This window comes from Corvus kubaryi, unplaced genomic scaffold (assembly GCF_017639235.1).
Source record: "Corvus kubaryi isolate FWS band 111438036 unplaced genomic scaffold, C.kubaryi_AGA036_p1.0 76, whole genome shotgun sequence".
Classification (NCBI taxonomy): domain Eukaryota; kingdom Metazoa; phylum Chordata; class Aves; order Passeriformes; family Corvidae; genus Corvus; species Corvus kubaryi.
In genome coordinates, this window is record NW_024582063.1 from 7,767,575 (window position 1) to 7,792,964 (window position 25,390).

The 25,390-nt window shown below is 37.2% G+C and overlaps 1 protein-coding gene across 5 annotated transcripts in view; it reads left to right on the forward strand.

Moving 5' to 3' along the window:
• Window positions 1-25,390, forward strand: part of USH2A (usherin) — a 322,330-nt gene that overhangs the window by 81,301 nt on the left and 215,639 nt on the right. For 4 of the 5 annotated variants that reach the window (XM_042051713.1, XM_042051712.1, XM_042051715.1 and 1 more), the window contains 5 exons: window positions 474-968; window positions 2,416-2,688; window positions 4,966-5,123; window positions 6,436-6,580; window positions 16,549-16,779. In XM_042051713.1, the coding sequence (XP_041907647.1) occupies window positions 474-968; window positions 2,416-2,688; window positions 4,966-5,123; window positions 6,436-6,580; window positions 16,549-16,779 (1,302 nt within the window). Of the gene's footprint in view, window positions 1-473; window positions 969-2,415; window positions 2,689-4,965; window positions 5,124-6,435; window positions 6,581-16,548; window positions 16,788-25,390 lie in introns of those variants that run through there. The other variant, XM_042051716.1, reaches the window with a different exon arrangement.

Below are 25,390 nucleotides of genomic sequence, written 5' to 3' on the forward strand. Positions count from 1 at the left end.
TAGAAGTGAGGAAGTGAAAGCACACAAAGGTGAAATATTTGGTCTTATGCCATCAAATTAATCAAAAAACAGAGGTCTGAAAATTTGCACAATGGTTTGGGTTTTTCTTCTAAATTATATTCACTCATATTGATGCTGATTTACATTTGAAATAATTATTTTGAAGAAAAAGAGGAATGAGAAGATAATTGTATTAATCTTCATGTTTAAAGCAGGAACTAGGAGAAGTTCAGTGGAAAAATAATTTCTCTAATGATGCTAATGTGCAGTGGAAGGTAATAAAGGGTAAAGGGGAGATTTTTTTCCTGTGCTGAAAAAAGTTGAGAAGTTACAATGTTTAGAATCTCAAGAAGAGCATGTGAACAGGCCTAAATATGTTTTGGATTAGAGCTGAAGAGACTTTAAGTATAGAAACTGAGATTATTTTTAATGTCTTAGACTGATACAGCTTTCTTCTCAACTGTTTTTTTCAGGTGTTCAGACCTTCACTGATACCCTGTTAGCTCCATATACCTTTTATTCCTATTATATCCAAGCCAGCAACGTTCATGGTTTTACAAGAAGTGACTCAGTGACATACAGAACAAAATCTGGGACACCTATAGGAAGCTTGGATTTAAATCCTGTCTTTCCTGTTAGTCACCACTCTGTTTTACTTTACTGGACAAGCATCTCCAATGACTCTGGGCCCATAGAGAAATACATTTTGACTTGTACTAGCTCAGTTGATCATCAGCCTTGTGGTCGGTATGAAGGCTTAAAGACTTCAGCAATTATTTGGAATCTCATTCCATTTACCAAGTATGTTTTTTCTGTGCAAGCTTGTACTAGTGGAGGCTGCTTAAAGAGCCAGCCAGTAACTGTAGTTACTGCACAAGCTCCTCCGGAAGAGCTACACCCACCGACTGTGGAAACCATCAGCTCTACAGAACTGGCTGTGGAATGGTCACCACCTGAGAAACCAAATGGTAGGATATTGTGCTTACTTTTGTCACTCAAAGTCTTTGCAAGGGAAAAGCAGCATTTCCTCAGATCTCATTAGAATATCCTTATCCATATGCCATACACTGAGAAATGAAGTAAGGCATTTTCTTAATTTGCCTATTTGCCATTAAATGTATCCTCAGAGTCTGTGTTTTATTCTTCTGAGCCCAGGAATCCACTGACTGTTGGGTCCAGGATTTAGCACTCAGTGGCATCTGCTGCAGCAAAAATCACATTTATAATCAAACATTTACAGTAAAATTAATTTTTTCCTAATTTGCCAGATTGCTTAGTTCAGGCAGATGTGGTGATATTGCTTGACAAAAAATAAATAAGCAGATAACAGTTATGGAAAAAAAAATCTAAGAATTAACAGAAAAGTCTGTTTTTGAAACCATCCGTCATGTGCAGTAGCCAATTCTATTACCAGTATAACTTTGTTAGGGATTAGGTGATTGCCAAGAGTTGCTGGTCTAACTTGTGTAATAATATTTTAGGTTTTTGAAACTGAGATCACAGCTGTTGTAGGCTACTTCTGTGATACCACAGATTTTATTGGTGAAACTATCTTTTAATATATGAGCAGTGGAGTTTATGAACTTGCACCTACATGCACAAGTATTTGTGCATGGGAAAACAAACATTTTGATCTGTTCACAAAATGGGCATCTGTCTATGAGGAGCTGAACTTTCACTTTGAGCATCTCATTTTCCAGCTATTTCCAGATTAGACAGGAAGAATGCCCACACAAGAATAACAATAACAAATAACAATAATAATAAATATATATTTAGAGGGGCAGTTTCTACAGTGCAGGTCATGATATTTGCTGTTAGCATCTCAACCTGTGTCATACACTCCTCATAGTCCATAGCCATGACGTGCATCTAATGGCCAGCACAGGCAGATTTAAGCAATATTCTCATATTTGTTTTGATATCTGGTCAGATTTCCTGGTCTCTCCAAAGACAAAGAGAAAAGCTGTTTCTCCCCGGCAACCTCTCCAATTTAGTGCATGAATAAAGACCCAAATATATACGTTTTATGGCAATTATCTCCTGGCTTTGCAAGAAATCTCTGGTGAGATTTCTTATGATCTTATAGTTAAACTACTTCCACAATCCAACCTAGATCATTTATTGCTTCATACCACAACACTGATTGTTTTGGGTTTTTTTTCCCCAAAGTGGCGAGGCCTTTCTGTGTATATAGTAAGTTTGCACTGATGTAAAACTGACACACACATGTATCTCCTATCCAGTAATATGTTCTAAAATGCTGGCATTAAAATGTCACTCAAAAGTTCCCTTCTCTTTGTCTTAAAAGGGGGAAAAAAAAAGAAAGAAAAAAAGAAGAAAAGAACTATTGGTATTTTAGTATTACTCCAGACATCTTTTAAATTCACTAATTTTTCTGGCCTTTTTGTCTAGGTATAATTATAAGATATGAACTTTACATGAGAAAAAAATTAAAATCAGCTGGGGACTTCCTTCCTCCTGAAGTTCGTATTTTCCAAAGCAGTGGATGGCTCAGTCCTCAGCCAATTGTGGAATCTCAGAATGAAAATGCCTTGGCTCCACCACAGACCAGTACCACAGTCATTGATCTGGAACCATTCACAGAGTATGAGTTTTATGTGCTAGCAGTAAACATGGCAGGTAGTATATCTTCAGATTGGAAATCAGGACGAACAGGAGAGGCTGGTAAGTACTGGTTTGAATTTATTTGATAGAAGTGAAAGGAAAAATAGATTAGCATGTATTCTTAATTTTTTTTCAATAAAATGTGTCTAATGATGGTTAACTAAGAATAAATTAACATTTTTAACTAATTAAAGATCGGTCAGATTATCTCAGAACTTAGCATGTAAAGCAAAAGCATTTTTTTCACCATAAAATCAGGTTCTTGAGGAAAATAATCCATGTCAATTAACCCTAAATTTAAACTACAAGATTGCAAATATATACTAAGCAGTGTTTTAAATTGAAGAACTTGAGAGGTTACATTTTCAGGAGTATAGTGCTTGAAACTTCTGCTGAGACCCCATTAGTGAGAGATGCCTCCTCTGCCCAAATGAAGGTACAAATCAGTCCATATGCCGAAGTCAATAACGGATTTTGTTTAGCGATAAATGTGAGGGGAAGAGATAGAAAGGAATAGAAAAGAAAGGGGTGAGAGAGAGAGAGGGATCAAGCAGAAGATAGTTGCCACCCATGGATTCAGCAGTGTCCTGTTGGTCCTTCTTCACCCTGAGCTTCTCAGTGGTCATTCAAAATTTTTCACTATTTATACATTTTAGCAAATAAAAGAACTAATGCTCATTGGCTATGCAGTTCTCTTATTCTTTTGGTTAAATGATTCCCTTGCTTCTAATGCTGATTAGTCCACATGCTCAGTCTTTTGATTTTTTTGAGTTGGTCTGTTTCTTGGGTTGATGGGCTGTGAGTCAGTGGTCGGGATCTCCCCTGGTGGAATTTCCTTTTACCCAGTCAGAGCTGATTTCACAGCGCAGAGCAGTTGCCAAGTTGGCTTTCCTTGTGGCCCATAAATTTTGCGTTCTTTGTGTCCATTATCAGTGATACATTCTTCTCCCCAAGGTTTGTTAACCTCCAGCTAAGTCTGAGATGACAGCTGGACAATAGTACCGTCTTTATCTTATCTCAAGTTCTTGCTATGGTGTCTTATCTTACAGTCCAGGTTACAAGTATTCAGAGAGGCATATTCAGGGGAGCTTCAGAGGTTGTTGGTGTTTGCAAATGCCGTCTGTCCCATGGCTTGGGATGATCTTTGTTTGACCGGTGATATGTGTATGAGCAGTTCCTTCTTTACACAGTTTACCAAAGGGGGAATTTTTGTCTGGATGTGTTTAACCAGGGTGAGCAAAGCAGATCTCGCATGCACTGGGCCTGGAGTTAATGTCATGATGTCTCTCCCTTCTGTGCTTATCTCATGGCAAAGTCCTTGTGGCCTTAACAGTGTTTGAGACAGGCAGCTGTGCTCTTTAACTCCTTACAACTCTTCATGTGCATTTATAGAGGCCAAGTGTCACAATATGGCCCCTTTTTCTCAAAGTGTAACCAGTTTGCAACCTCTCTTATTGTGACCCTTCTGTTCAGATTTTCAAAAGGGCTTTGCCACTTGACATATTATTTGAAATATCAGCAATTTATTTCAATGCTTTCAGTTGAAATCTATGGTTTTCAGACTGATAGAGCCCATGATTGGCAATTAAACATTTCTGTTACATTACTTACGCTTTTGTTTGGTGTCAGATTGAAAATCATGTCCTCAGTCATTTGCTCCAGCAAAGCAGCAGGCTAACTGATTCCTCCTTCAAAATGAGTCTTTGTGCTTATCTGTTCCTAAATACTTTTTGTTACAAATGTGTTAAATTGTATTTGGGAAGCGGTCCATTAGTGCGGTTGTTTGTATGTGGCAGAAGTGCTATGAGTTGGTATCATATTATTACAGAGGAATCAGGTGGGGATTTAACTGCAGTGCAAACAATCCTCTAACAGATTTACTATGGAAGACAGGGGAACTGTTTTGTAAGAAGTGAGAGACATGTTAATTTCAAACTGGCCTAGCAAACAGAATCGCTTTTAAGATGCTGAAGTATTGAACACTTTTTGCTTTTATCAGTTTTTTCCCATGTTGCATGAAGTTTTTCTTCAAGGCTTTTTCATTCATATGTACTTTCCTACCTGCTACAGGGGATAGAACTGTAGTGTTGATTGGTATTTCTTTGAAGGCATAGACAGAGTTTTATTCTGTGTTCATAGCCAGAGTAAAAAACAGGAGAATGATGAGTGAGGTACTTACCAAAATAAAGTGAAAATTCCAACCAGACTTGAAAATAAGGTTAGAAAGGGAAAAGAAATGATTGTCTGAAATGGTGTTTTACAAGTACAATGAGGAAGCTTGCATTATACATATCGTTCATTTATTTTATTAATATTATTAATTTAACTTTATTTCAGCCCCAGCGTTCATGCCATCTCCATCAGTATTCCCTCTTTCACCATATTCCCTTAATGTGTCATGGGCAAAACCTGAAGATAATTTAGCAAGAGGAGAAGTGATGGGGTATAGCATCAGTTTGATGGCTGAACAAAGTACCTTGCCACCATTTTCCCAGGTATTATTGTTAGTTACATTAAGTTTTTCCTAACTGGTAATAATAAAATTGATAAAACCTGATGTCCTCTGAGGTGTTGTGATGAATTGTTTCCCCGGTTTGTTGTATATTGTCTGATCTAACTTTTCCAATCACCGGTTTGATGTCATGTTATACACTATTTCTATGTTTTAGGTTGTATTTCTGATCTGACTTGTATTCAGTAGCAGGTGAAATTCAAAATTAGCAGGGATGAGATTGTGCTGCAACATTTAAATTACCTTGATATTTGTATGTTCTGTTTCTGTGTGTTGCTATAGCTGTATTTGCCATAGCTGTTTTGCTAACATGCTAGCATAGCATATTTGCTAACGTGCTTAAAGCCATGCTGTATTGTAGGAATCTACATTTTTCTTAAGAAGGTACTTGTCTGGATGAATTTTTGAAGTGGGTAAACCTAAAATACCAGAAAGAAACAGATTTAAGAAGTCAAAATATGTGACTTTAAAATACTGTTGTAATGTTTGAGTGATTGGGTTTGGCAAACAAATATCATGGCATTAGTAGTAAGCTGAAAGCTTAGGAATGAGCAGAAACGTGATAAATAATCAGAATGTGAGAGTGGATCTTGTTCTTTCATATTGTATTTGTCATTCAGAGCTGATTTTGTCTTTTGGTATTACCACAGATGGGCCTCAGTTTATTTGTCTATCAAGTGGGGATACTGCAGTTCCTGGGGCTGTTTTAACAATACATAAATGCCAGTTGCTTCTGGTCACTGGCTTGCAAGATTCTTCATCCAAAAAAATATCTGATAACAAAGTTACCTAAAATGCCACCGTTTATTCAGTTCCCCTCCCACTGATAGCTTATACTGATGTTAAAGTAAAGCAGATGCAAGTGTTTGTAGGTATTAGTTATTCCCCTCCCTCCTAATGCCTGCTAATCATGTCACTCCTTCAGTGGTGGTCAGATTTCACAACTTAATAGTGTCATTTTCGTCATCTCGATTGTAGCTGCACTGTTTATAGTGATAACTGCACCACCACACAGTTTTATGAGGCAATAACTTTGTTTCCTCATTTATCCACTCAGGAACTGGCTTATTACCTCATAAAACAGTGTGATGGGAAGTATTATCACCTAAATCCCAGCTTGTTCAAATTCTCCAAAATAATCCTCTCCCTCAGTTGGTCTATTCAGGCTTTCTCACGTCTGAGTGAAGGAATCTGAAAGTTCAGAGACAAGTTTCTTACTAGTGAACATGTCATCAAATGACAGGAATGAAAATATTATTAACCAACTGTTGTCTTCCAATCTGTTTGCTTTGCAGGTTTTGCATATAGCCGAGGCTCACGAGCTCTCCTATGTAGCAACAGGATTAAAACCTTACAGGACATACAACTTTACTGTTACTCTCTGCAACCAAATTGGTTGTGTAACCAGTGAGCCAGGCATGGGGCAAACCTTGGCAGCTGGTAAGGAAAAAATCTGTAGCAAAGTACAAAGCTGATGTACAGTTTACTAATGAATACCATTATGATGGTCCTAGTTTGATGCACAGTGGCAGGGGTAGGTGTTGTATTAATACAAAGTGACTTGCTTAGTTATTATTTGTTTGTTTTTACAGATTAAACCCAAAATGTTTTCAGTGGAGGTTTAAGGTACACTGCTATGGCAGTAGGATTTGTGTACTGCTCTCTCAGTTGCAAGTTATGATACGTATAGTTCTTGTTCCTGTTTGTTTAAACGGTGAATGTACATAAATGTGGCTGCATCCACTCATTCAGTTAGGATGCTAAGAAGTTGTTAATTTGTTGTTGGTTTTCAATATGTGTGTCATGTTTGCATAACAAGAAACATAAAATGCTCCAGCTGTGCCAATGCCTTGCTTAACACATGCCGGAGGAGTTGCATGGCTTTAGGAGTAACGTAAGTACGTAGTGTATTTGCGTGTCTAAATCAGAAGCAACACACATGCTTTGGATCTGCTTCTTTGAAAATGTTTGTTTATTTAGCCCCTGAGATTTGAGATTTTGCTTTGTAGATATGTATCTACATATCTATGGAAACAGTGCTAAAGAAACTGCATATATCTTCCTATGCACCTTAATATGTTTTCAGTCTTTGAGTTAATTTCAATAGCATTGTCATGGATTTCAAAGGTACTGTCTACAAATTTAAGGGAAAATACACATCAGTCCAGAACAGAGATGGAGAAAGTCTGTATTTGCTTTGAAGAAAGGACTAGCATAAATTCGCTTCTTGGACATCGGGGATTCAAGAGAGTTTTAAGAGAGAAATTGTAGGAATAGCAGCTTTACAAGTCTCTTTATTCATGGAACAACGTAGTCAATATGGTTCTTTAATACTATAAATAAAATCTCAAACATGCTATGTGACATACTGGTGGTCATCTGAAGAGAGCTGACCACTTAACATTGTGTTGTCCTTTTGTATAGGCATTTAAAACACATTTATTAATTTAACAATATTAGCTAAAATGCTTAACAAAAAATGTTAAGCAATTAGTGGTGTTTTCATATGGATGTTGTGATGATGATCTTTGCAATTACCTCTCTCATGTAATTTAGTGTCACGTAGGAAAAAAATCTGAAATTTTCTGCTGAAGTGAAATTAAAGGTGTTGGGATTTTGCCTCTAGTCTGTCCTCAGTTCTTCATGTCTATTTATTTCATTGCCTTTCCATTTGTTTTCAAGTGGAAGGCTGGCCATATACAGAGCCTCCTACTTGTGTAAGTGTGACTTTATCCCATTCCACGCAGCCATGAGAAACAGTGTTCCAGTCTGTTCTGATAACCATGGAAACAAATATTGCCTAAACAGCACACCTTATTACTACAAATCATCCAACTTTGCATTTATACATTTATTAAAAGATTCAGGAACAATAGCTTAGTTATGCTTGACAGCTTGTTTATGGCCATCTCCTCCCTGGTTGTGTTAATACTTAGAGACCTATCACATTAGAGAAGACAGGAGAATACAAAACAGCGTAGCAGGCATGTCCCCATTTATTAGCTGTTTTGCAGTGAAGCCTTTTCCTACTTACTGTTGTAAGCCTTGAAAGGAAAGAATCAGTCCTGTACTGTGTTCCTTTTATGTTTTTAAAGCATGTTATGGCAATGTCTTAAATTTTGGCGAACTGAAAAATGAAAAACTTGCATTTTGCATGCAATTTTATTTTCCACCATTCACATTTTTTGTTCCTGGAGAAATTAATTTTATCCTATCCATCCAGGTTTTTTTTTTTTTTTTTTTTTTTTTTTTCTTGTTTTTTTTGGTTGGTTGGTCAGCTGGTTGGTTGGGGTTTTATTGTTGATTTTTGTTTGTTTGTTTTTGTGAGTTTTGGTTTTCTTTTTCTTTTTTTGTGTGTCTGCATGTTTCATTCTGTGAGGTTCTGTAAAAACTGTGTTTTCAAAGACAATTTAAAAGAAGCACTACTTATGTGATGACAATCAAAGGGAATTAAAACAAAGTTGGGGAAACCAGTCCCTGGCATTTGTAAAAATAGATAATCAAGTCTTAGTGCATTCCTATCCTTTCTTTTTTTTGCCACTGAAAAGTGAAAAATAAAATTAAAATTGCCTTTCTAGGACTGTTGGGGAGTTCTTTTTTATGAAGGAATGTCTCTCTGGCAAAGAGACAGCTTTCCTGGCTGGATGCCAGTCGCCCTCCATGCCCTGGCAAAGGCAGCTTTTTGGAGGAAGTCTTGACTGAAATGTGTTCCAACATGATGGTCCTCTTGCATCGTAACACAAGCCAGGAGCTTTGAATTGTGTTTCAAGTTGGGCTAGAGGTTATACTAAATTAGACTAATTCTTCTCCTCTGATCCTCAGGAGGAGGAGGAGAATCATAATGGAAAACCATGTCCACTCCCCCCTATGTATGAACTATATTGGTTTATTACATGGATCGTTTAAATCAATGGGTGTCTTGATGACTGTGATTTTGGCATGTCCAACAGATGTGTATTAGCAAGGGGCTTCTTTCTGAAATTGCCAATGGCTTCTAAAACTTGCCACCAGAAGTCTCAAGTAGTTTTTAAGCTTTGTTCAGATCCAGTAGGTTAATATGAAGCCTAGTTATAAAAAAGATACACTCTAAAACCTAACTTTTTTCTCTAGCAACTTGCGGGCTTTTTTGGTTTGTGTTTTTTGGTGGGTTTTTTTAATACTTTTTTAAGACAGAAAATGAAAACAAAGGCAGAAAAAAGGGCATGAAATCACTAGAAGTAAAACTGTTGAGGAAGAAAAGTGGTTTTGAGATAAGATTGAAAAGACAAAGGAAAGAGACTACTTCATGCAGGAGCAGAATTTAAGGATAGCACCCAAGGGGACAGAAGCATCGGGAAGAGTCTGCTGATCTTTCAAAGAGAAGTCTCTTCGACTATGGCTGGTTAAAATCCAGAAGCAAACTTAATGGGTGGATTCTTTCTAACTTGGTTCGATATTGGCATCTGTACTGAGAATATCTCATGAGTGGCTTTGCAGTAGAGTGAAATATAATTCAAATTGGCCATGCATCCTTATGTCTGTCAGACTGGCAAAAAAACTCCTCCTCGCCAGTACGTACACCCACGGTGTTTGTTAAAGGTAGTAAAAGAATGGGAGGAGAGAGAGTGAGAAAACAAAGTAAAATTATTAAGAATGGAGTTATTTTATAAAAGGCTAAGTGAAAGCTGTTACAAAGGCATACGAAGCCAGGAGGGTGAGGTAATAAAAGAACAGTTATGCCTGATGCTCCAAGAATGGTAAAAAGTGTTGGAAGATCAATGTCACGTATAAATGTAGTATTGGGATGAAAGATCAAAACAAGCATAGGAGGGGAATAGAAGAGAATTACCCATCCCTGTTACTCAAAGAGAAGGTGACTGACTGCAGGGAAGGAGAATCTCAGTTTGGTCTGTTCAAATACAAATACATAAATAGTAGACTTTTAAATATGCAGTTAATTAAGACTGGTTTCATACTTTTTAATCAGTCTTTTAAATGGTAAATTAAGGTGCAGCAGCTTCCACCATCCTTTTGGTATTTGAAATACTTTTTATGTGCCGCAATATTGTGCTCATGCTACTGAAATCCTTGGCTGATAGATGAGGCAAAAGTTCATTGTTGATACTTTATTTGAAAATTTGGAATCCAATTTGAGCTTTGTTTTTGTCTGTGCTATCTCAAGATCGTCAAGTGGATCTGCATGTATGTAACTGAAAGCAATATTGGACAGTAATTCTACATTTTTCATCTCGATATATAGAGCAGAATTTTACTTTATTCTTCTCTCTGGGTTCTGCCATGTTCAAATTCCTATTTATTTTTGAGGATGGCATTCAGCCTGTTGTTTTTACTAGGTCTTGGCAATTTTTTTTTTTTTTTTTTTTAATTTCAAAATCACTTTTTGTTGAGTGGTCTTCTCTCATGTAGGTTTCTGAATTGATACCTATAGAACTCCACTAGCTGGTACCAGTGAGAGACATGGCCCTTTGAAAGATTCTTTTTGTGACAAATATGTCTGCATGAAATTATAAAGTACCAGTACAAAACATGCATGTTTTCAAAATTTTTCAGTCAGGCAGAGAAACACCATTTTATTCCCGTCATTTTCTGTCATTTCAGCAGGAAATTAGCCATGTGAGTGCTTGGACCAGTACAATTGCTTATGTACTCAAATCATATAGTCAGAGGTTGCCTTAAACAATCTATACAGCTATGTTTCATTAGCTTTTCATTAGCTACTGTGTGACTAAGCTTATTTCTTGTAATTAAGTTCGCCTTTCCTTTGCCCTTATTTTTTTTTAAATTTTTTTTTAAAAGCACTTTTAATTTAAGACATAGCAAAGTGTGGCTTTGTGATTGCTGCCATTTACCCCAGCACACTGTATTCCTGATCTTTTGCTTTTGATGGCAATTACAGGGTTCAGAAGCTAATTTGTAGAAGATATTTTTCCAGCACCAGCTGCATCTGGCTTCTTGGCAGACTTCTCAAGCAGTTGTATTTGGGTCTTTGGAGTTGCCTCTGGGTTTGCTGGGGTAATTCTGGGCTGTCTTACACTCCTTGTTGTTTTCTTTTTTTGATTACCCTTTCAGTCTGAGTAATTTGTCCATTTTTTTCCCGTTTTTTCCATTCATGAATAAGGTCTGGTGCGAGCCTTTTTCAAAAGCCTCGTTTGTTTATATCTGTCAGAGATGGCTTTTCTACAAAATGCTATGCCTCGATTTTAAAATCACCAATACCCATTAAACAGGTAGTAAGAAATGTATAGTTTCCTTTGTTACAGAAGAGAAATACTAGGGCCATTTGCTGCTGGCCTGGAAACACAGATTGTTTTGCATGCATGTACATAAGTCTCTTCATTGTGAATAGGACCCAAAGTGATTAAACAAGCACTCTTAATATGTTAATTTATAATTTTAATTACAACAATCTTGTATATATAGTCATTAGTGAATACTAATATAAATATTTTTCTACCTTTTTATTCATAATGCATAAACCAATCATCCAGTTACTTCTCGGCAGTTGCCTGTTTCCGTTTCATAATACAATCTTTGTTCTTAGTTATGAATGCATTTTTTTCATTCCTATCTTGAATAATCCCTCATTAAGCTAGTCACTTTCTGCTCCATGCTAAAAAGGAAAAATTATCATGCAAATGTGGCATGCCATATTAAAAAGCACATTACCAAACACTTTTGTTGCTGTCCTTCAATTAGTTTCCCTTCTTTGAATTTAATTTCATTTGTTGTTAAACTACTGACTTGATGTATGGACTCATGAATTTGAGTCTGCTGCCAAGAATGTAGCAGGAAAAAAATCAAAGCCTCTTCAGAAAGCTACAGAGGCAAAGCTGAAATGAATTTGCTTCACCTTTGACAAGAACACTTGAGCAGCACTGGAATCCTCTGATGATTCAGCTTGGCTAATTATCCAATTATTTATTCCAAGAATAAAGACGCTGTTTTACAATTAGAAAAGTGTAAAGTAATCTGAGAAATTTCGTAATGACAGATGACTTGAGTAACTTCCGAGATAAATAGAATCTGCTCAAACTTGTCTTGCCAAGTGTTCAAGCTGTAGTTAAACTGCTCTTTGAGTTTCAGGAAATCAGTAGGGACTCAAAAGTTACTTGTTTCTTCTCCCCTACCAACCACATATTATATGTGAGAAAATAGCTCAAAACAGCTCAGTTTGTTCTTTTTCCTCTCTGTCAAATTTGCAACATTTTTAAGCTATGTTTAAGTTGCATTCCTCTTGATTAAAAGCTTTTGGTTCAAAGCAATACTTTTTAATTGCCTAATAATATAAGTCAGTTCTTAGGAAAGAACCGTGCATTTAGGAGTTCATTTGCAATATAACTGAAAAATTCATTGCATGGCAGTAAAACAATTTACTGTTAATTACAAGGAGAAGAATTTGCTGTACCATGCTCACAGATTGCCATGAATCATGCAGCACTCCTAGAGATTTATAACAGATGTGTAAGTGGGATGAATTAGCAGGGTTTAATAACAGAGACACAAATCATGCAGACTTCAAGGAGCTTTAATTGATATACTAGAATGTGACGGGCATGAATCACTCAGCCATTCAACAGCACTGTAACATATGGTCAGCTCAATATGCTGCATCTTAAATCGGTTGGTGAGTCGTTGGTTGTCCCATATGGTGGAAGCAATATATTTTTCATGATTTTTAAAAAATACAGTGTATTACATACATCTATTTTAAAAGAAATATGATTGCAACACATCCATGTTACTAAATTTTCTTTTGATGTCCATTGTGGGTGGGTTTTTATTCTTTTTTTGGGAAAGAGTCCAGAATGGACTCTAAAGAATCTCTTATAACTCAAAATACAGTCAGAAGACATAGGTATTATTGCTTGACTCATTTACTGTTGGAATGACTGATACCACTGTGAAGTGCAGAAAAAGAGAAGAACATACCTGAAATGCAATGGCAAACTCGGGATCTTCTGGACTAATTACTGGTAGCAAAAATGAAATGGATGACCCATAGTGAGGCATGTAATTTTACCTGCAAGGTAAACTCCAATATGAAAAGAAAAAGATCTTTTCTGTGACTTTTTGTCCTCGAATTTTCAGGTGTTTTCTCTTTTAATTTGTACATATGCATTTTGGATTCCACTTAACAACAATTAAAAACTGTATACTTTTTGTTGCTGTTACATTCCTGAACCATTCAGTGTCTAATTGAAAGCTTCGGTGGAAGAGTACACAAATACCTACCTACAGTAAGCTGAGCAGGAGTTACTCAAACATATGTAAGCCTGTAAAATTTAGCCACAGTGTAAATATGTTATTCCTGGGACAAGAATCTGGCAGAGTACGGAAAAGCTTTAGCAGTTGTATTAGTAAACCTGACAGACTTGAGAAAGGAGTATTGTATCCTTAGAACCACGGCTGCCAGAATTTAATGTCAACAATTAAAATTTATTTTGATCCTTACCTAGTGTTTATTACTGTTTGTATACACAACAGACCTTACTAATACAGAGATGCACTATTAGATGGAATTACCATCTGTTCGGAGCGAAATGCTGGCATCTGTCTTCGAGCCTAAAACTAAAATGATATTATTTCAAACAAAACAAAATTAACTGCTCTTTACTTACCAACTTCATTTTTGTGTACATGTGTGTGCCTAAACACATGGGAAAGGCTTATTTGTAATGACCTGTGTAGCAACATCTATATTTAGATATATGACTTCAACATAAGCTGTATGGACCATCTGTCTTTATTGGTCTTTTCTGTGCCCTCTGCTACACAATGGCATGCAGCAATCATGGGCTTTTAAATACTGTTTTAGCCTTATAATATATTAAATATGTATTATATAGCAAGACATTAAAACTACATAATTAAAATACACAAAAATGTGACTTTGAATCCACCAAAATGCAGCACGCTCATTATTTTGACAGATGTGTCTTAACAGAACGTGACTAAAAAAAATTAAATAGGTAAAATTACACTCAATTCATCTTTCAGAAAGTAGCTACAGGTACCACAGTGACACCTTTAGGAAAATATATACTGTATCTTTTAGTGTTGAATATTTTTAATTTCAGCATTTAGTACCCTGCTGGGCTAGTGCTACAGATTTATTTCAAGACCTGTCTGTTTTTGTTTGCAGTTGGGTTTTCTGTTTGGGTTTTTTTGTTATTTTTTATTTGTTTTTAAATACTTGTGTGGCCTATTCTGTACAGTTTGCTGCTGTCTTGATGCACAAGAATTCTCAAGCATCAAGGAGACTGTAGTTTAAATACTAATGCTATAGCAAGGACGCTACTTTCTGAAAGGGTAGTCTTGTGTTCCATATATCACAAAATAATAAATTGTGTCATGCCAGTGTTTAATGCGTGTACACAGTGCATTAACTGTAACTGTAGTACATTTATTTGTGCTAGAGGAGACTTGAAAATGATTAAAAAATCAATACTTCCCTGTCAGAGAAGCAAGTGTTACGATGCATTTAAGTAGTTAATTGCATAAGCCCCATAAAAGCTTCAGGTTTGGGTATCAGAGATGCCATAATTATGGTCCGAGTAACTGCCGTTTATTAATACTAGACTTTAAAGGAAGAAGTAGTTATTGTCATGCGTGCTAGTCAGCTGTATGCATGTTAAAAATAATGAATTTTAGCATTTCTGTTCTGCCATCAGTAATCTGAACTGGAGGGCTCAACCTCTTCAGTTTGCATTTAAAATGCTGACGTAGGCTGGTTGCCTCAAAGGTGAGGTTTTGATTGTTAAGCCATGTTTTCTATTTAAACTTGTGCATTAATACCACAATTCATTAGTGCTGTGCCCTACTTATGCAGGAAAGCTTATGACCTCACACTGCATTACTTCAATTTTGACATTGTAAATTTCTACCATCGCTTGAGATACTAATTAGATTGTGAAGTCATAAATGATACCTAAGCAGGAATTTACAGCACATAGTGCCACTGGCAGTTTCCCAGTTCCCCCACTCCCTGCTTTCTCCAAGAAGAATATATATCAAGTTAGGGGGTGTGGGGGACAAAGAAAAAGAAAAAAGAAAGAAATAATATACTACTGGCAAATAGGAAAAATGAAAAATATGTTAATGATCTTGGAAATGTGGGAATGTTTAAAAGGATGTTATTAATTCATTTTAAATGAAGCAATCTCTCCTTCTCTAAAGAACTTGTGCTATGTACAATGCTGGGCTGTGAAGTAATATGTTCAGATTTTGAAGGCCCATGTTTTAATTCAGGTTTTATTGTTCTTGAAAGGCCTTTATTGCTCTTTACTGTGTCATTATGGGAACAAGTAATTTTTACAATTTGTCATTGTATTTCGCTTCCTGGGTACAAATGAAGTTTCTGTTGTTAAATCCTTTTCTTTACCAGGGAAAGAAGGAAAGAAAACAGGACAAGATAAGATGTATACAGATTCCATACATAGCAGAGTGTTCTCATACTTCTCCAGATAATGTCTTCTATTGTTTCAGTGATGGTCCATTTTTTTCCACCTGTATGACCATCATGTCATTATCCAAACAGGTCATGCTGCCCTCCAGTGGCTTACTATACAGTATTTTATAAAAAAATGGAATAAGTTTGGTTAATAACTCAGCTATAGAGTAGCCAATGCCATCGGAGTGTGTAAAAGAATATCAAAGTATTGGGTTTAATGGTAGGAGGATCATCCTAATAATGTAAAACTATCTTATGCTGCTACCTTCATGGAAACAGTCTTGTTTTGGAGTCTTGGTGTGCACCAGAATAGGTGGGCAAAAATTAGAGAAGGTCGTTTTCTTGAACTGAGTAATTATCTGAATGCAAGCTGGTGTCTGGTGTGCATATCATGAGAACAACTGGATGGGCCTTCAGTATTGTGGACAGAGAGCTGCTTCTGCTCCTCTTGGTGAGGATAAGTCCTGTGACGAGAGACTCCTGTTGTCATGTGCCATACTGAGATGTAACAAGAATTAAATTAATTGTTAAAATTTTCCTTTGGTTTTTCGCTCACATCTACCTGTGAAAGACATACAGATACACACCTACAGGGAGTTTGGCATGAGAGGCCCATCAAGGAAGGAAGGAATACAAATATACTTTTTATGAAGATGCTGATTAATATTCTCAAAGATTATGAACATAATTATTTTAGATATAATTACAGAGACATTTCTCTAAAGTCTGAAGAAACAAAGTATTTCTTGTGCAACTGAAAGTAAATTTCTCATAAAGATTAAGAATATTTTTTGAGGGTTTGTTTCTCTCCTAATTAAACTTGTATAGATATCCGTGTTTATTCTTAACAAGATCAAAAACTGAAACAGGATGTTTTGTAAAGATTATGTTATGTGCAAAAAATAATTTCCCAAGTGTTACGGATGATGATACGTAGATAACTTTTTTTTATCCACAGCTCCAAGAAAACTTAGTGCCCCTCGTGTTGAAGGAATAAACAGCACAACAGTAAAGATAATTTGGAATGAACCTGAAGAGCTTAATGGGCCTTCTCCCATCTACCAGGTGGAGAGGATGGATTCATCTTTAGCTGCAATGAGTATAGAAGTAACAAAAGGGATCCGTTTCCCAGGAAATGGGTACTACAGATTTGCAAGTTCCACTCTCCCCACCAATACCTACTTTACAGGTAAATGAGTTTAAATTACTTAGAAAACGTAGTAATTGTACTCTGCATTTGTTTCACCATTTAATATCATGTTCTATAAAACTTCTTTGTTAAAGTTGGTAGGTTCTAATTAGTGTAATGATTAGTGATGTATGGGCTGATTTGATTCTCACTTAAAAAGCCTGTGGATGTGGGATTTTTTCTTTACATCTTCTTTGGACAGAGAGATGTACATAACAGTGAATGTTGCTGCATGTTTGACTTGTTTCTGAGTTGTAAATTCTTCTGGGATAAAAACTTTTTAATTAATTTGCTGTGAGTGCTAAGATGTGTTTTATTTGGTACCTTTTCGAGGATTCCTGGGGCTGCATAAGCACTGAAAAAGCTCTGTCTTCCAGGTTCAGAGATTTGTGTTGTGATCCTGTTTGTTTTGTTAAGGAAAGAAAAAAGCCTGCCACTCTGACAGAATTCCACTGTTTCTGGGCCTTTGGATGTTCTCTTTTTTCTTGATTAGTGACTTAACTTTGGAACCAGGAAATTTTCAGATGGAAGCAGACCTATGTCCTACTTCTGTGATTCTCATCATTTGCTGATGCCTTCACTTCTGGGATAAAGCAAAGATATACACAATATGTTTTTTGCAAAAATGAATCTGGTTGCATGTTTGAGATGTTGTAGAGGTCTGTAAGTGAAATCTTGTATTCGTGTTCATGAAGTATGAGTGTTTAAAAGAAGAAACAGCAGAGCTGAAGACTTAAGAAAAAGTATACGAAAGGTCTGTGTGTGTGTGTATATTTATCTCAGGTCATGAAAATGATAGCAGGAAGGGGAAATCCAAAAGGAATCTGGGTAACTGTAAGAGCAAGCATTAACTAGCACACTGCTGGTGGAGGGCCACACCAGTGGCAATGACACAACTTAACCTGGTACTAAGCCTTGTTTGTTAAGAGAGAGAAGGGCTGCAAAAATTATGCAGCACTTTTGACACACAAAAGAACGCTGGAGCTTTGGAGAGCACTCAACTGACATTCCTTGTCTTCAGGGTCACCACAGGTAATTCTGGCAAGGATGTTTGAGCACTCAGTACTTGCAAGTGCGTATGTGCAAATTCAGGTTTTGTTTAAAACAGAAATCAGCTTCTTGCCTCTCTATGATCACTCGGTGAATCTGACTTAAAAAAACAAAGTTGAAGATGCCTTCACATTTTTTTCTAGCTAGGTGCTTACTTGACTGATAAATAATAATAACAAGTGATAATGTGTTAGTTAAATATTGACACCATGTTGACTGGCACAACCTGTCTCTGTGCAGGAATCTGTAGGAACAGCTGTTGGACTCCTTTCCTCATCCAAATTGCTCAACGGTTTTCCTGACATCAGTTTGCACCCTTTACTATATATTTAGAAAAAACCCCTTTGATATGTTTCTTCTGTTGTCAGTTGCGTCTATTTGTAACCAAGCAAGCCCAACAGCTATCTCCCCAAGTGTCGATTCACTCTGGGGTTTAGTTATGCTCCATAAGCTGAGACTGATGCCTCGAGTAAAGTTTATTGTGATGGCTGAGATGATTTGAGAGAGTTTGGACAGGCAGGTTGGGAGATGTTAAAATAAAGCTCCCTCTATATTGGCAGCTGATGGCTGATAACGCTGTATGGATAAATATAATTTATCATAGCTTTGGATTGGGATCTTTCTCTTCTACCAGCTATTAGTCAAGAGTATTTGGAGACAACCTAGAACTAAAACACACTAGGCAATTTGTCAAGACATCTGCTAGTAATGACTGACAATCAGATTAAATCAGTCTATGTTTGGTACCTGAAAATGTGTATCTCAGGTTTGGCAACTCAATAAAGATTTTGAGAAATATAAATCTGGGTTTTTCGAAGTAGGTCATCTGTCCTTCTTCCAAAACATGATGGAGGGGAAAATGATAGCAAATCCAGGAGAGTTTAGAAAGACAGACACTTAAGTGGATGAAAAATATTCTCCTACTGCACTCTGCAGTTGTTTCGTTGTTGAGACCCTCTCTTATTACCCATTTCTGAAGACAAGCAGTTGGCAATTGTGCTTTATGGATGGAACAGCTTTAGTGTGCATGCAGCTGTGTACATTTTTGACACAAAAGTGTGCCAGCTTGTATATGTCAGTCAGCAGACAGATACTTCTCAGTGCGTCTGGGATCTCCCACTGTTAATCTAGAAAAAGATTGATCAGTTTATTCATTGCTAATAAATGCAGTTGTCCTCACTATCTCCCTGGCTGGTCTTACAGTCCAAGGTGCAAGTAATAGGGGCAGATGTATTTTCTGGGAAATTTTCCAAATTCATCTTTAAAAAAAAAAAGAGAGTTACTCAATAAACACCGGCTACACTAAGCTTTGTCCTGTCTGTAACACAGCCTCCAGCTGCACAGGAAGATGTGTTCTGAGTACACATTAGATGAGAGGAAATCAGGTAACAATTTTTTTTTTCTGCTGTTACTGTCCACATGCAACTTTTCAGCTCTTCAAACTGTGAAGAAGTGTTTTAGCCATGAATAATATCATTTCCCAAATGATGCAGACTTGAGTTTTAGTACCTATTTGCATTCCTTGAAGTTCTTAGATACAACAGCATTCATTGTACCTATCAAAATACCACAAGGCAAAGGAGAGCTGTTAGTGTTCTTGTTTGGTGTTTATTTTCATATCTTCCCCATGAGACAACAAAGTGGTGTGATTCTGATTTAACATATGGGGAGCTGAAGTTCAGATTTTTCTTAATGTGGGACTTGATACTTAAAAGGACCTTTAGAAAGGGCTAGAAGGTTTTACAAATTATTTATTTTGTGTGGTTTGCTTTTATTGGTCCAGCTTGTGTGCTGTGGCTGTGAGTCTGGGGTCAGAATGCTGCAGTACCACTGTTGTGTTTGCCCTTCTGGTTCTCTTGTCATCAAGAGAAGTAATGTCTATTTTATACAGGGGGTAGACAGGCAAGCTTGGAGGTCAGACGTCATTCCTCTTGGATGCTACTTGTTTTAAAAGAAAATTATTCATGTAATATTGATCAAAATGCAGTCTACTCTGAAGAAAGTTTTGTGTTTGGCCTTGTTTGAATCCAAGTTTTCTGAAATAGGATAATACACTTAAAAAGAAGTATGTCTTGCCTGGACTACGTAATCTTTGCTAACCTCTACATGATGCGTATTCAGCTCTGTAATAATTAGACAATAACTGTATGAGGTAAGATGTTAATATATTAGGCATTACAAGAAGAACTTTTTTTTACAATGACATTTTTAGTGTTGTAAAGTGGTCTTAAAAATGTGTATTTAAAAAAAAATATATATCTGTGCTAGTGTTTTTACTGCCAGGTTCTGGCTCGGATACACAGACATTTCTCAGAGTGGAGAATCTTTCCAGTAACGATGTTTCTTAATGAGTTTGCCATGGAACACTGCACAGGCATCGTTTACATTTGTTCTGAGCAGAAGTGCTGAGAATGGCTGTGGTCATTCAGTGTTGGTCTCCCCATGGCTCTTCATCACAGTGGACTCTCTCTGCAGCAGTGTAAAACAAATTCCACTCTGCAGGATCTTGAGCAAACATCTGATCGTTAGTCAAAGAAGGTAGATACTTTCATTAGTTTGTGCAGCCAAATAAACAGGCCTTTTCCAGCATCCCAACAAAACTTTATGGGATGCATTAAGACTGAATACCAAGACAATGAACAGGATTAGAGGTCTTAAAACAGTAAAGGGGAGAGGCGAAAGAAAATGGTGTAGTTTAGAAAAATGAAGACTAAAAGAAGACACGATAATGGTGTTGAAATATATAAAGATATGTAGTTTAAAAGAAGAGAATGAACTTCTTGTGTTTACTCTGAGTAAAGCAGCAATGTGCTCATAATAAGCTTAAAATACAGCAAGGTAGATTGTCTTTTTTTTCTAAAAGATTCAGGCTAGTTGAGCAAAAGAATTCATTGTTGTTAGAAGAAATGAAAGCTCTGATGCTGCAGATTTTAAAGAACAGTTGGATGAGCATTTGTCAGGAATAACCGGGGTAAAATTGATTTGCTTTGGAGTAAGTGGATTGTTTTTGTGACCTCTAAGAATGTTTTCCAAACATATATCCTATTATAAGCTCTGACTAACCCAATGAGACTAGGAAAGATGTTCATTTCACCAAATAACTTTTAGTAGGAAAGAGCTGCCTTTTTTTTTTCTGATTGACAATTTTCTGTATAGAGGGAAGGTTGCATGACTAGAACAAGTTTTCCTTCTATTTTATTTTTCTCCTCTAGATATTTTCCAGCATTTCTTTTTAAAACTACTGATTTGAGATGGTTAGAAATGAATTTTAATCACTGATTCAGAATAATGTAATAATTTAGTGTTGAAGAGAAATCATCTAGTCTTCTTGCTCATATTGAGTCCAGCTAGACCTTTTTAGGCCTTTCTCTGCTTGATTTTTCTCTCCATATGTAGCTAAGTATGTTTGCAAATATTGTTCCAGTTTCCAGTTTGACCCGTCTTTTGGTTTACTTTTCTCTCTTATACCTACACAAAATTTGCTGCGTATGAACTTGTGTTCATTGTGTCTTGCTCTGTCACTATAGAGGTCCAAGAAAGTGGGGCTCAGTCTTCTTTATATCCTTCAGGGAGGTAATTGAAGAAGGCAGTCGTTTCCTCCATCCTTCCATGCTTGAGACTGAACAAACCCTACTGTCTCAGCCTCTTGTTGAATGTCATGTACTTTGGCCCCCTGACTATCTTGGTACCACTCCACTGGATTTGTTCCTGTCTGCAAGTACCTTTTGTATTTTTCTGTTTGTTTTTGTTTGTTTTTTTGTTTTTCTTTTTTTTTTGTGCCAGAGTACCCAAAACTGCACTATAGGACTTGCATTTGCCTCTGCTGGATTTCACAAGGTTTCTGTCAGTCCATTTCTCCAGCCTGCTAAGGTTTCTCTGTGTGCAGTATATCCATTGCAGCCCTCAATTTTATTCTTTTAATTGCATCCAAACTTTTTGACAGCACACTCCATCCCATCGCCTGGGATCCATTTTAATGAATAGAGCTGTTAAACAGAATTGGTCCCAGTACCAGTTTCTTGTAAATGCTGCCCACTGGGCTTTGTGCCACTTGTCACAAGCCTTTGAGTCCTGCTGCTTAGCCAATTTTTTACTTGCTTTTATAGTCCACCTGTGGTCCATCTATTTCTCTGGATTGATGGCCAGGATTCCCTGATCTATGGACATAACTTTATGGCAAATGTTTGCTTCAGCCTTATACTAAAAAGATGGTGAGAAAGGAAGAGGAGGAGAGAAATCTGACCTTTTTGCTTAGCTTGGCTTTATGTATTCTTTGTTTCTCTGCTGGCATTTTTCCTTTCATAGCTTTTGAAGAATCAGCCATTTTTATTTCATTACATTGAACTGAAGAAAATAAACAAGATTTTCTGAGGGAGAAACTATTACAAAAGAAATTCTTACTCCAAGCTTTTGAATACTCTGAGAGAAACAAAGCCCATTTGTTTTGAGGACTTGAAGAACATACTTTTTGTCAGGGAACTTTTAATATTGCCAATCATTTTCCTGACTTCTATATTAAATTATACACTAAAAAGCTCTTGGTGAACTCGCATTTTGTTGTGTCCTTTCTGTCTAGGTTGTTGCCACAGGACTTGTCCTTAGAAATTCTTTTAATTTTTATGTCAACTTCTTACATTTTCTCCTCTTGTCTTCACGAAAGAATGATTTGAACCCACATCTTCATTTCTGCGAAAGAAAGATAAAGATCTTCTGTATCACCGTCAAGTGGCTGGCTTCAGTAAGAAGGAGACCCATCCTTTTTTCTGCCTAAGAACTGTTTGCACAGAGATTTTAGGTAGAATTTTATCTTAGTACTTAAAATGAATTCACAGTTTCATCTTGAAAAACACATTCCTTCCTTTCTTCCTTTTGAATCCCAAGAAGCCTGAAGATAGGGAGTGAGAGAGGACCTGCATATAGAGAAAAAGGAGTGATCCAGCACAACAAAGTGAATTCTGCTGCTTTATGAACAAAACAACTTAAAACATTTTTGAACATGCACAGCAGGGACTTAGGCAACAAATAAGCCAAGCTGATGCTGACCTTGCCAGTGTTACAGGGGAAATATTTTCACTAAGATGAACTGGTTTTTTAGGCACCGACATATTTTCTATCAGTATGAAGTAGCTGCTTTTTCTTTCTCTTTTTTTTTTTCAATTGTAGCTACTACAGAGAAGAAGAAGAAGAAAAGAATCTCACCTTGTGTATTATTTTTCAGATTTACCTCTTGTACTGTAACAGATCAACTATGCAGCACAAGCTTTGGCATACAAGCACAGTTTGGCTTTTTTTTTCTGCATCATCTTGGCTTTAGTGCCAAAGTAGATTTTTGCCAGTGTTGTGTGACATTCTGCACTGCATGGTTAAAACCCATTTTTTCTGCTTGTGCATGGTAAGTTTTAGAGCACACAGTAGTGCTGTACAATGGACGTTGTAAAAGCAGGAACTTTCCCATTGTTATATCAAGCTGCCAGTGGAAAGGCCCCTTCCTAGACTAGATCAGAGTTTCAGCTGTCTGTGCAAAACCAGTTAATTGGGTCTTTTGATTATCACAAACACTACTTTTGAAAAGAGCAGTTCTTCCCCTTTTGTCACAACTCTAGCTGGGCTTTCTCTAATTTTGTGCAAACATGATTCACTATTTTGGAATGTAGAAGCATTCTCTCTGCAGATGTCAAGCCTAAGAATTAGCAGAAGAAACTGTCACGGAAGTGCTGTGTTTTGCTTCAGGCATGACGTCTTCTGGGATTCCTTTTGTGCTTGTGCACCGCTAAAAAAAGGTGCAAGGCGGAGGGAGATTTAGGGAAATAAAAGTTGCTGAAACTAGCAAACAAAATGAAAAAGCTGTAAGATAAAAATGACACAAAGGCATCATGTTTATTTAATTAAAAAAAAAAAAAAGGAGGCAGTGGAAGGTACCAAGCATCTCTTGAAAGCTTAGCATGACAGAGATCCATGTACTCTGTGTTAAATGGAGGTGGATTTCACTTCAGTTAAAGCAAATAGTACAGATCAAAGAAAGAATTTGAGGCAGGTTTGAACATAGAAAAGAGTAGTTCAATGGGTGGTCACCTTTTAGAGTGAGTGTGTGAATGCTTCTGGAAATTCTCAAACTCAAATGCCTGATAGTGCAGAGATATGTGAAGGAAAAGTGACTGTTTCTAATGGTTTTCATTTGCTAGAGCAATTGTGGGTCTTCCATACCAGTACTTCAGTACTTTATAAGATTTTTGTGAGATTCTTATGTGCTGGTATAATAAACTTACAACCCAAAGTACTTTTTCGAAGAGGGATTTGATGAGAAATAATAGCCAAGAAGACAAAGATCATCTGCTCCAACCTTTCTTGGCAAAAGTGTAGTCTAGACATGATGGCCCAGTATGCTGCCCAGTATCTGAATCTTAAGCGCCCAGAGTTGGGGAATCCACCACTTCTTGGAAACATTATTCCAATGGCTGGCTCATTGTGAAGTGTTTCATCTTGTGTCCAGTTGGATTCTCCCCATGAGTAACTTGAATCCATGTGACTCCTTGTAAAAAGGGACTCCAGCTTCCTTGGAGCCACTCTTTAAATACTGGTGATGCCTTGAGAGGCCACCTAAAAACAAAGATTGGACAAGAATAAGGGAATAAAGGCAGATACTTATTTGAAGGGCTTTCAGAGGTACACCCTGGGGAGCCAGAGGATACTGCCAAGATGGACCCCAAGATGGATGATGGGTCACGAGTTCGTCACATTTTTATAAGTTTGGTTCATTTGCATATCAGCATAAATTCTCCAATTAAAGCTTCAGTTAATGATGTAATTTTCCCAAGCTTGCCCCCCTTTTAGATGCTGGTTTACACATTTTGGGCCTAGGACAGTCTGAGTGTCCTTGGAGAGCAGGCTGCGAGAGGCTTTGTTACGTCTACCTAGCATGAGAGAGCAGGAGTTAACAGGCTACAGGAAACTTCAGAGTTACACACTAGGCAGTACAGGGTTTGAAAAATATGGAAGTTAAAACCTAAGGCATCACTGGAACATAGTGATAAGGTCTCTCCTGATCCTTCTTTTCTCAAGGCTGAACAAATCCAGTTTTCTCAGCCTTTCCTCGCATGACAGACTACCCAATCCATCCTTTGATCATCTTTGTGGCCCTCCTCCAGACTCTCTTCAGCCTGTCCACATCTTTTTTGCACAGCAGGGTCCAAAACTGAACATAGTGTTCCAGGTGTGGCCTTTCAAGCACTGAGTAGAGGAGAATAATGACTTCTTCATCTCTGCTGGAGATGTCCTTGTTGATGCAATCCAGCATCCTGTTGGCTTTGTTTGCCACAGCAGCACACTGCCCACTCATATTGAGTTGCTTGTCCCCAAGATCCCCAGGTCCTTTTCCACAGAGCTTCTCCCCAGCTGGGTATATCCCAACCTGTGCTGCATTCCTGGTTTATGTTTTCCCAGATGCAAGACCTTTTATTTGTCTTTGTTGAAATTCATAAGGTTCTTGTTAGCCCATTCTTTCAGTCTATCCATGTCTTCCTGCAGGGTGCCTCTCCCCTCCAAAGTGTCCAGTTCCACTCAG